The sequence below is a fragment of the Dipteris shenzhenensis genome, chromosome 28, assembly GCF_047967505.1.
Source record: "Dipteris shenzhenensis isolate YYH24624 ecotype China chromosome 28, Dip_SZ_1.0, whole genome shotgun sequence".
Taxonomy (NCBI): Eukaryota; Viridiplantae; Streptophyta; class Polypodiopsida; order Gleicheniales; family Dipteridaceae; genus Dipteris; species Dipteris shenzhenensis.
The window spans coordinates 14,429,327-14,441,735 of NC_141623.1; the positions used below are offsets into that span (position 1 = coordinate 14,429,327).

At 52.2% G+C, this 12,409-nt stretch overlaps 1 protein-coding gene across 2 annotated transcripts in view; it reads left to right on the forward strand.

The window, feature by feature from the left end:
• The window catches only part of LOC147883223 (P-loop containing nucleoside triphosphate hydrolases superfamily protein), a 96,926-nt gene that overhangs the window by 67,329 nt on the left and 17,188 nt on the right, over positions 1-12,409 (forward strand). For both annotated transcript variants that reach the window (XM_087399888.1, XM_087399890.1), the window contains 2 exons: positions 1,544-1,693; positions 1,790-1,855. In XM_087399888.1, coding sequence (XP_087256014.1) covers positions 1,544-1,693; positions 1,790-1,855 — 216 coding nt within the window. The remainder of the gene's footprint in view (positions 1-1,543; positions 1,694-1,789; positions 1,856-12,409) is intronic.

Here is a 12,409-nt window from a genome sequence, read left to right on the forward strand (position 1 = left end):
CCTTTTTGGTAGGAGGTGCACAACTGCGTACAGGAGTGATGCCTTGTGGCAGATATTTCGATGTTGCGGACCTTCTGTGATGTTGACTGTGTACTTGTATTGAGACAATAATTTGTGATGTGTGGCAGAGGTGCTTCATCAAGTTTGGGTGAACTAGATACCGTCAGTATGAGATTTTAGTTTGTGATTTGTTATTGCTGGTTTGTCTCTAGAGTGCATTGGGAGGTGTTGGCCTTATGGAGTGGTTGTTGTAGCCAAATATGTGGGAAAAAGCTCGCTAATAAAGCTGGTTGTTGTGTGTGACACATTTGGCAGTGGGTGGTCTCTCTGTTATTTTATGCATGGGTGGCATATGAAACTTGTTGTATAGAATATGTATTATGGTCTGGTGCTGTGAGCCTCTCTTCCCTTGGATCCATTTTATGGGGGAGAGCCTCAGGTGGTGTAGCTGCTTGGAAAAGGTCCCAACATGGACACCGGCTGGCATTATTAGTATTTATCTTATACTCCACACTAGAAGGAAGTGGCAGAGAGGAAAAGAGAGATGGTTTTTCCTGATGTTCTCAGACTGTCAAGATTTTCATGTAGAAAGGATGGAGCTTTAAAATGTAAACCTTATCGTGCAAAAACAGCTGGTTCTCTTTCTTTATATGCTCTTAATGAATGCAAATTTAATTGTACAGGTGGGAAATCTTTTTTTTCGAAACACCTTACCATTATTGGTATAGCTTAGGTCTGGAGGTTAATAACTATTCAAAAGAAAACGCACAAATATAATTGTTAAAAGATAGTAATATCTTGCACTTCTTCAACATTTCTGATTTAAGGAATCATTTCTATTCCTTTATTATCCTCAAGATTGTGTGTGTAAGTGTGTGCTATTATTACTTAATTTAGTAATTAATCATATGACAACTTCTTCCTAAGGGCTATACCTAGAGAAAAACAATACAGGTATTAGTCTTAAAAATCTCTGGAATTTGGTCCTAGGATCATTCTATGCATTAAAATACAAAGTGTGCAGCTCAACCTTACCGTCTTCCTAGTCTTAGTTGTGTTCATCATAGAATTTATCTATTCAAAATCGACTCTGCTCGCTCTTTCATTGGTATTGCTGCTGTTTTTCTGTAATACTTAGTATAATATCTTTATTTATTTTGATTTTTTGTCTTTAGGAAAAGGTAGTGGATCTACATATAAAGCTTGAAACCTAAATTGCAATCTATGCTTTGGTGTGAATAAGATCACAATTGTTCCTGTTGTATGTTGTGTGCCTCTCTCTCTCTCTCTCTCTCTCTCTCTCTCTCTCTCTCTCTCTCTCTCTCCCCTCCTCGTCCTCCCTCTTTCTCCCCCCTCCCACCTTTCCATTCTTACCCTTCTTCAAACAACAGTGTGTGGATAATGGATGTATGTTAAATTTATAAATGCATGCGTTATTGGTTCTACTCCCATTTGTAGCATGGGTTCTTTTTAATATGTATGCTATCCTGCATGTATCTAATGGTCCAAAAAACTTTGTTCCTGTACTTTTGATGGCTTCTAGACAAGGGCAAAGACAAACTGGTTAAAAAGGAATGCGGATGCCTTGGAAATTGATGTAGAAGATAGTGGCAAGGGGCAAGAGGAATCTGATCCATCAGAAACTCATCTGTCTGGAAAGCAGGCACACATTCAGCTCAAAAGGCTACAACAGGTGTGCACATCTTATCCATTTCGAGTGCAATATAGCATGTGGATAACAGAAAATATGCACAAGTAGGTCGACTCATCTTCATGATCGTTTGTTCAGGAGTTGAATCATATGTTGGAGCAACCTTTGGAGCCCAAGTCTTTTTCTCACCGTTTCATTGCTGGGGTGGGTTTTCCAGCTTGAACACTGTTTTCTTTTTTGAAAATTATTTTCTAAAGCCCCTTCAATGTGAAATATATCACATCAAGAACATAAAGTACAAAGAGTGGGAGTGCTAATAATGGAATCCCATTCCCGTATAAGAAACCACCATAGGGGAGATGATGTGACAAGTGCAGCGGAAATGAACGGGAGTGAAGACACACCAAACAAGAAAGATGAGAGAAACTGCAATTGATCTCAGGCCAAAACCCCACCAACTGCTGGGGGAAAAACCCCTGCTATAGATGCTCAACACTGCTCCACAATAAGATGGAAAACAAGCAGTGAGGGGGGGCCTATATATAGCCGCTCACCCTCCCCCAGTCGGCTGCAGCATGCAGGCAGACTCACTGCCCTACAGGGCCGACTCAGCTCCTAGGGGACCGACCCCCCTCTGCCCTCTATAAAGGGCTGGCACCCAGCCCTATGGCTATCCTCAATGCATGTGAGACTTGTCTGTCCTCAATTCCTTTGAGTTTCATTCTTGCGAACGTACTCCCCAGGCGGGATACTTAACGCGTTAGCTACAGCACTGCACGGGTCAATACGCACAGCGCTTAGTATCCATCGTTTACGGCTCCATGTAAAGGGGCTCATAATCACCCGAGACTCTGATACTCTCGGAATGTGTGCAAACTGCAGGAGGTTGTCAAGCGCATGTGTGCACACGCGCGCACACACTCACTCACACACACACATATAGAGAGAGTTTATTAACGTCTAGGAAAGACCAAAGAGGCTATGAGACTAAAAAAACCAGATACAATGAAAGCTAAGCTATGGGACCGCTAAATGGTTACCCCTATGCAAGCCTGATGTCTATGACAAGAAAAAATAGCCGTGAGAGAAATCCAAAAGGGGAAAAAACACCAAACAGATGGACTCTTCCACTTGGACCCCTTCGAGGGAGAGGCATTGGGTGGACCAGAGAGTGCCCCAGGAGGTCCATTCCAAGTTTTGGATGCATCTGTAGTCCAGTTTGCGGCTGAGGAAGATCTCCTACTTCTTCTGGCTCACCGCCCACGAAGGCTTGTCCATAGGCCCGTGGTTGGAGCAGATGCAGGTGGAGGGGCAATATGTCAATACCGACCTGGCATCCGAGGTGTCTCGTTGTCTAGCCCCACGGTATCCATCTGAAGCCAAGTTGCTCCCCCACTCACGAATCTCATGTGTTTCCTCAGAGCCTGTGAAGAAACCTATTGACTTTGTCCAGCTGATCTGCGCACCCGAGCCAGGGTTCCCCTGGCTCACTCCAAACTCGCTCTGTTGCCCTCTACATACATGGCCGTGTCATCTGCAAACAGCCCAGCAGCTCCTCCTCCTACCTGATTGGGAGCCTCAACCTTGTGAGACTCGCCACCTGTGATCTCAAGTAATAGCCCAAATCCTCCGCCACAAACAAGAAGAGGAAGGGAGCGAGGGGGCAGCTCTGGCAGACCGAGCGAGAGAGAGGAAAGGCCTCGCCCGTGTGTCCTCCGGTAAGCATCTAGCTAGAGCTCCCCGCATAAAGCGCAGAAACTTCTCTGACCCATCTGTTTGAGAAACCCATCTCCGCATAGTACCCTCCAGGAAGGACCACTCCACCCTGTCGTAGGCCTTCTCAAAATCCAAGAGGAGGATGGCCAACGGCTGTGACTCCTCCCTGGACCAATCCATTGCCTCCCAAAACGTGAATATGTTGTCCAGGATTTTGCGCTCCTGGACGAACCTAGTCTGTGTGTCATGAATGATGTCAATAAGATGAGGCCGTAATTGCAAACTCAAGACCTTGGCGAGGATCTTGTATGTAGTATCAAGCAAATTGATCAGTCTCCAGTGCCGGATATCTAACCTATCTCCCCCGTTCGGGATCAAATGAATCCACCCCTTGCTCAGGGACTAAGGGAGGGAGCCCGTGTGAAAAATCTCCTGGCAAGCTAGTCGGGAAGGGATGGAGATGATCTCCCAAAAGTTCCAGAAGAAGGCCGGAGTCAAGCCATCCTCGCCAGGACACTTCTGGGTCGGGAGAGCCTTGAGGGCTTCCCAAAGCTCCTCATCCGTGAAAGGCTCTTCTACACTGCTGCACAAATCCTGCGAGACTATTGTCGAAACGTGATCCCAAACGACCTCCCGGGCCACAAGACCAGCTGGAGTCATCCTCTCTGTCTGAAAGAGCTGGCTGTAAAAACTTGTGGTCAGGTCTAAAATCTCCTGCGGGTCAATGTGCATGATGCCTTGCGGATCTCGGAGACGCTGCAGCTACGTGCTTGCTGAACGGGGCCCAGTGGTCTGAAAAAATTGCTTCATCATCCTGTCCCCCTGTTGTACCCATCGGGCCCGGGAAGGGTGATAGGAGAACTCAGCCCGCCGAATCTCTGTGTCCTGAAGCTCAAGGCGAGTGCTCTCGAACCTATCACTAAGCCACTGAGATCCTAGGTCCTGCTCCCTGAGCCGCTCTATGGAGGCGAGGTCTCTCCTCAAAGCCTGCTCGCGCTCCTGAAGAGTCCTCCGCCTTAGGGCATGAGCCTGCAACTCCTCACTGCTCCTCTGGATCACATCGGCCACCCACGAAGCCCAGCCCTCGCATGGTGCCGTCTCTGACTGTTGCCAAATCTCTGCCATGACCTACTGAATCTACTCATCCTGCAGAACATCGTGGTACTTGGTAGAATCCTAGTAGAGCCACCTCTGTGCAAGGCCGAGTCCCCAACGTAGAAGCGGTCTAGTCTCTCAAGCAGTCCATCATGTCTTCTTTATCCGAAAGAGAAGAGGAGGCTGCCGGGTATCCTGCTAAAATTTGGCTCTCGCCACGGGTCTCTTCCACTAATCATGAAAATGAACTGCTCCCAAGTGCTCCGCTTTGCTACTGGCATCTCAAAGAAGGAGGTGCCGCCATGTTTGTCCTCCCCAAACTCCAGGTTGTTGAAGTTTCCTCCAACAATCCCGGAGTCTACATCCCAAGGACACTTTGATGGCCTCCTCCAAAAGGCTAGACGGTGTTGTCTGCACGCTGGGGAATACACGTTCTGGATCGCAATCTTGGACTCTCCCATCCTAACTCCCATCCAAACTACCCAAAGCTCGCTCTGATCATAGACCTTTGGAGCCAGAGACCGAGATGTAGACCCCTCCACTCTGTCCTACTGCATGCCAATCTTGGACTCTCCCATCCTAACTCCCATCCAAACTGTCCAAAGCTCGCTCTGATCATAGACCTCTGGAGCCAGTGTCTGTGAGACCGAGATGTAGACCCCTCCACTCTGTCCTACTGCAAGGGACCACTCCTCCGGACCTCTCCCAGGGAGAAGGTGGTGTCGCCGTCTGATGTCTGATGCTGAGAACATATGCTCCTGAACAAAAAGGATGTCCATTGTTCGCCCTACCACTGCCCTTTGCAACTCCTGCCGAAGGACGAAGGATCAGGTACTGTGGTTGACTACAAGCACAGTCGTGGAGCCCGTGCACGTTCCAACTCACTATGGTCCAACTCATGAGGACAAGGATGTAGAAAACAAGGCTCTCCTATGAGTGGGTGCTTGTTCCAGAAAGACTGCCTTATGTGACTTTGCCGGGGTTTGGAGGGCGAGTAGTACATGTCTGTACATCGACGTACTAGGGTGGACACCGGCTCAATGCCAATCTTCCATGCCCACTTCATCATGAAGGAAACTTTCGCCTCAAACAACTCCGCACACGTCTGGAGTGGCCAGTAGTATGCCTAATCAACCTTTGCCTCAAGCGGCAATCTGATAACTCCTACCGCCAAACCACACGTGCTTCTCTTCTGTGAAGCCCAGCTGAAAATTCACCTCCGCACCATGGGCATGCCAAAGGTCTAGTCCCTGTGGCCCCATCCACTCGTCCATCATGCGTGAAATCTGATGTCCCATAATAGCATCAAACACCACTGTGGACCACTTCTCCAACCCTGTGGATGCGAACTAGAATCTCCAAACTAGGTGTCTCTGGGAGCCCACTACGCTGATCAAGCCCCCTTTCCGGGGCTGCAAGACCACAAGTGTTACCTCCAGGGGTGGAGGGTAAGAGTCCGGAATCCTTAGATAATTCTAGGGTCCCAGTCTCCATAAGCCCCACGGTAAGGGACGCCCAAGCTAGAGATTGGGAGCTATTGGCCACGAGGACGAGCCCCTTCCCTCTGGCTCCCTCCCCGATTGGGCAGGATGCTGCGGTGAGGAAGCAGAAGGGGACGTCGTCTTACCCTTGTCTGCTGGCAGGGTTGTCGAGGCAGGAGAGGGGCAGGAGGCTGAGAAACCTGCTGAGGAGGTGGAGAGGAGGGGGGGAGGGAGGGGGGCAAGTGGTGAGGGTGACCATAGCAAGAGGGGCGAGGGGACGGGGGGAATCCAGGAGGGACGGGGGGAATCCAGGAGAGACAGGGAGAGTGGAGAGGGAGTGGGATCTGGAGGGGGAGGGAGCATGGGGGAGTAGGGGCAACCACAGGCCCCCCTGTTGATCAAGCTCACCGGGGCTCTGGATTCGCACCTCCTCAGCCGCTGCTAGGCTACCATCCACAGCTTTCACCATCGCAACGTCAGGAGCTCGCTGTTGATGCAAGAGTGAGTGCGGGCGTTGAACCTCCATCACGAGAGGATCCTCTGGTTGGGATGTAGCCCCTTCCGCTGGGGGAGGTGGATCTCCACGTGAGGGCTCCTGTTGCTGCTCCTCCTCAGGTGCCTCTTGAAAAGCCTTGTCTCTCTCTCTGCATCTAGCCCTCTGCCTACAACGCTTGCGGGCCTGTTTACTTGGTTTCTTTTTCTTTTTAACCTGAGTCCAGTCCCCTTCTGAGGGGGTCACTGAGGGGATCTGAGACTTCTGCTACTCTTGTCTGGGGGGGTGCTAGGCTCTGGCTTGCTGACTATGCCTGCTCTGTGAGGGTGGGGGGAGAGGAGCTCGGCCTTGGCTGCAAGGGCAATCTCTGGCTAGGTGACCCATTTGTCTGCATCGAAGACACTAGCCTGGTAACCCAGAAATCTCCACTCATTGGCGGAGTGTGCCCTCTTCGAGGGTCTCTAGGAGGATCAACTGTGGGAGGGACTCTGGGCTCTGAACCACCAGCCTGATCCTTGGGACCCCGTCATCTGGTACCACTAAAGTGGCCGATCTAGTGGAGACTCGAGCACGGTGCCAAATGCCCGACAAATAGAGGGGAGGATGGCTCTATACTCCTTTGGGAGCCCTGGGAAGCGGAGCGTAACCGGAAAACGGGGAACATGGTGTGTTGTGTCCATGTCCTCCACTGTAAAGCCATGGTACCAAGGAAAGAGGTACACCAAATGCGGGCCAAGGAGGATGGGGCTTTGCTCCACAAGTGTCAAGGCAGTATCGGGGGAGCTCAACTGGATGAGGAAGACGCCTCTTCCATAGATAGTGACCTCCTGAATATGGTCACCCTATAGTGCCAAGCTCGCCTGGATCCACTGTCGCACTTGTCTCCTTGTGGGTGTGAGGCCCACAATTGTGCCCACGATTTCCTTGTCCTGCAGGGACTGAACTACTTGCTGTACTTGTTGCTTGTCGGTTGGAGAAAGAAGGGCCTTATTAAGGCTGTGGGATTCGAGGGTGCTGCCAGAGAGCCCCTTTGGCCAGACCAAGGGTCACCACCAAGATTTTCTTTCTCCGAACAAGCACAAAAACCCCGGTGCAGAGGGAGAAAAGATACAAATGCAAAGAGGAGGGGCGGTATGAGGTGGAGAGATGTCGATGGAGGAGGCGGAGAGGAAGTGAGGAGGGGAGCGGAAGAAGACAGGAAAGGAGGGAGAGGGTGGGGAAGGAGGCGGAAAAGGGCGGGGTGGCAGCGGGGGAATGCAAGAGGAGGCGAACAGGCAGGGGGGGAAGAGGTGGAGAAGGCGGGGGAGGTGAGGGAGCAGCAGCAGGAGGCAAGGGGGCCGGCGGGAGGCGGAGGAGAGGCGGGAGGGAGGCCGAGGAGAAGGCAAGGGGGGGGGCACGGAAGAGCTAGTGGAGGGGAGCGGAAGAGATGGTGGGGGGGAGGAGATGGCGGCGGGAGGGGGAAGAGATGGCGGCGGGAGGCCGAAGAGAAGGTGGGGGGCGGAAGAGAAGACGGGGGGAGGGAGAAGAGAAGGCGGGGAGGGGGCAAAAGAGATGGCGGGAGGGAGAAAGCAGGGGGGGAGGAGATGACAAGGGAGAGACATAGGAGGAGGGCAGAGCAGGCTGCGGGCAGGGAGAGATGGCGGGGGGCAGCAGTCACCAAACGTTTGTGGCAGCCCAAAATCAGCCTCAGTAACTCCAAGGACTTTTGACGAAGATTCCTAGAGAGACGGTTCCCTTCACCTCTCACCAATACTAGAGTCTGGCAGGACTATGCACGCACATTATATGAAATCCCTGATCAGCCCACTCCTGACTTGTCACACATACCTCCCCCTACTTCTGTACACTCTTCTTCTTCTTCTTCTTCCTTTTCAAAGAAGGGAACCTTCTATTAATGCTTGAAAGATTTCATACAAGATAGCAGCCCCGAAGGTGTTGAGTATGGAAAAAAAATATAAAAGGCTGAAAGAAAAAACCGGCCTGTTTCAGAGAAACCCAGCTCACTGCCTAGGGGATCTCTGGAACTGGGGCTAACAGCCAAGTGGAGGGACTATACAGCCAGTGAATCCCTCGCGGAGTGAAGATGTAGAAAACACCTGCAGGCCAAGCCTTGCAGAAACGAGCACGCCTCTCGATAGTCGCCCTGGAGCCTGGAGTCCCGCGCTCTCAGGTGGACCATAGAGTGTAAATGATATCCTAGTATATGGCAACTAAGGTAGCTGCGGGTGGAACCAGGTGCTCACCCATCACAAGACTACAGCGAGCCACCCAAATGTTCCAAGCCGTGATGCTGGCTACCACCTCCCAAACAGTGTCCTCCTTAGGAGGAGGAGGAGCTAGACTATCAGGGGGGACTGCCTCGTGGAGTGCAATTCTCTGGATGCTCTGACCTTGTATGTGGTAGGCTGGGGAGATCTCATCAATCTAAAACGCGTGTCCTTCCTCTATCAACCAAGCCACATCCCCCATGCGTAGTCTCTATGAAGACTCTGCATACGTGTCATGATCCTGAGGGCTCCCATCCAGATCCTCGTTGCGCTACGACAGCTCCACAGGCAATGCGGGATAGTCTCCAGGACACCATCGGAGCAACAATGGCACTGCTCGTCCACTCGCATCTGCTCCAACCACGGTCCGATGGGCAAGCCTCCATGGGCGGCCAGCCAAAAGAAGTATGAGATCTTCCTCAGTCGCAAGCTAGACCACAACCGCGTCCAAAACCTGGAGCACACATCCCGAGGCACTCTCTGGGTCACCCAATGTCTCTCCCTCGAAAGGGTCCACCTCGATGAGTCCATCTGAAGCCTCCTGCCAATCCGTGTGGTGTAGGAAAAGAACACCTCATCCACCTGCTCAACTAGGCCTCCCCTGGAGGGCCAGAACCACTCTCCCGGATCCCACTGGACCTCCCTCAAGGGTCTACCTTCCCACAGCCAAAGGCGCCATCTAGAGGCGTCCTACTCTGAGATACTGGGAGGCTCAATGTGCCACTCCTTCCCCAAACGTCCCACCACTCTGATCATCTCCCAGTGTATCCCATCAAGACTCCCATCCATCTCGAGGTCGCTCTCAGTGAGTGGCTGGAGTAGGCCTCCAAGTCCTACACGGAAGAAGCCGGGGTGCGCGCTGCCACGCTGAATCAACAACCTCAAGGGAACATCGGTACGGGGAAATTGTCCCAACCATCCGTAGTCTCTCCAAACGTGAAGTCCTTCCCACCAGGACTCCGGAATGGCTAAGTCAATCTCGCCCATCTGCTGCCCTGCCCCTCGCAGATGCGCTTGGGCATCAAACCTCGCCTCTATCTCCATAGGTAGTCTGCTCCAACGGCCAAAGGACCCTGTTGGACCACTGTTTCACTGTCCCCAACCAATGTGAGTCCGCTATCCGAGCATACGTCCCTCCTGATTCCTGATCTCTGGGTGCCACATAAGGGGCTGGCGCTCAAACTCCTCTCTACATCTAGGCGGAGCACGGATGAGACCCCCTACCAATCTCTGCCATACCCTGTGAAGACTCCTCATCAAGGGGGAGCCCTTCCCCCTAAGTTGGGCCTCTGAGAAAATCCATCTATGTGAAGGGTGCAACTGTCCTCCAGTGCGTGGGGTGTTCCTCAGAAGCCCTCGCTGTAAGAGAAGCTTCCAAAGCTCTGCACCTGGGGTGAGGCCACGAACCACCAACTTGCCCAAAAGGAGCCTACTTTGCATCTCCGAATCAATGACATCCAAGCCTCCCAGTGCCTGTGTATGATCACCATCTACCAAGCTACTCGGGCCCTAGTGTTCCTCGTGCCGTCTGAGCTTGCCCAAAGGAAGTTCCGTACTAACTGTCAAAGCTGCCCAATGCATCCTCCATGAAAGCACCAGCAAGAGGTGATATACTAGGCCATGGCAAGAAGGACCTACTTTGCTACTAAGGCGTGACCTGCTAGGGAGAGTTTGGCCGAGCTCCAATAGAGAAGCTTGCGCCGAACACTCTCCAAGACCCAGGGCAATCTGCTGCTCTGCTGTGATGTCAATACCCACCTGGCATCCGAGGTAAGCCAAAGTCACTCCCCCACTCACGATGTCCTGTGTCTCCTCAAAGCCTGTGAAAAAGCCTATGGATTTCGTCCAGTTGATCCGTGCCCCCGAGGCCTCACAGTAAATAGCCAGGGCACCTCTGACTCTCTCCGAACTCGTTGTAGTGCCCTCAACATACAAGGTTGTGTCATCTGCAAACTCCGAGTCAAGTAGCTCCTCCTCATGTCTGATTGGGAGCCTCAACCCTATAAGACCCACCACCTATGATCTCAAATAGTAGCTCAAAGCCTCCGCCACAAACAAGAAGAGGAAGGGAGCGAGTGGGCAGCCCTGGCGGACCGAGTGAGAAAGAGAAAAGAACTCGCCTGTGTGTCCTCTGATGAGCATCTAACTAGAGCTCCCTGCATATAGCACTGAAACTCCTCTGACCCATCTGTCTGAGAAACCCAATCTCCTCATAGTGCCCTCCAGAAAAGACCACTCCTCCACCCTATCGTAGGCCTTCTCAAAATCCAAGAGAAGGATGGCCAGCGGCTGTGACTCCTCCCTGGACCAATCCACTGCCTCCCAGAACGTGAAGATGTTGTACAGGATGTTGCGCTCCTGGACAAAACCAGTCTATGTGTCATGGATGATGTTGGTAAGATGGGGCCGTAACCGCAAACTCAAGACCTTGGCGAGGATCTTGTATGCAGTATCAAGCAAGGTGATCAGCCTTCACTGTCGGATATCTGCCCTATCTCCCCCTTTTGGAATCAAATAGATCCACCCCCTACTCAAGGACTGCAGAAGAAGGCCTGTGTCAAAAATCTCCTGGCAAGTTTAACGGAAAGGGATGGGATAATCTCCCAGAAGTTTCAGAAGAAGTCCGGAGTCAAGCCATCCTCCCCCAGGCACTTCTGGGTCGGGAGAGCCTTGAGGGCTTCCCAGAGCTCCTCACTTGTACAGATGGGGTCATCCTCTCCGTTTGAAAGAGCTGGCTGTAAAATCCAATGGTCATGTCCAGAATCTCTTGTGGGTTAGTGTACATGATGCCCTGCGAGTCCCGGAGACGCTGTAGCTGTGTGCCTACCGATCGGGGCCCAGTGGTCTGAAAGAATTGCTTCATCATCCTGTCCCCCTGCTGCACCCATCAGGCCCGGGAGGAGTGATAGGAGAACTCAGCCCGCCGCAACTCTGTGTCCTGAAGCTCGAGACAAGCGCCCTGAATCTGTCACTAAGCCACCAAGAAATTGGGTCCTACTCCTTGAGCCTCTCAATGGAGGCGAGGTCTCTCCTCAAAGCCCGCTCACACTTCTGAAGGGCCCTCCTCCGCCTAAGCGCGTGAGCCTACAGCTCCTCACTGCTCCTCTGAATTGCATCGGCCACCCACACAGCCTAGCCCTCACACGGTGCCATCTCTGATTGCTCCCAAATCCCTGCCATGACCCGCTGAATGTCCTCGTCCTACAAGAGGTCCTCTGGAATGTGGACCCCCTTCTGGGGGAGACCTCGGCGGGGCTGATCCAAGTGAAGTACCACTGGAGAGTGGTTTGACATCGTGGTACCTGCCAGAATCCCAGTAGATCCAGTGCCCGATCCCCAACATAGAAATGGTCTAATCTCTCTAGCAATCCATCGTGTCTCCTCTGTCCAAAGGAGAACAGAAGGCTGCCAGGTGTCCTTCTGAAATTTGGCTCTCTCCACGGCTCTTTGCCACTGATCATGAAGATGAACTGCTCCCAGGTGCTACGCTCTGCTGCTGGCATCTTAGAGAAAGAGGCGCCACCCTACTTGTCTTCCCCAAACTCCAGGTTGTTGAAGTCACCTCCAACAATCCAGGAGTCTACATCCGGAAGACACTCTGATAGCCTCCTCCGAAAGGCCGGGCGTTGCTTCCTGCACACTGGGGCATACACGTTCAGGATCCCAATCTTGGACTCTCCCATCCGAACTCCCATCCAAACTGCCC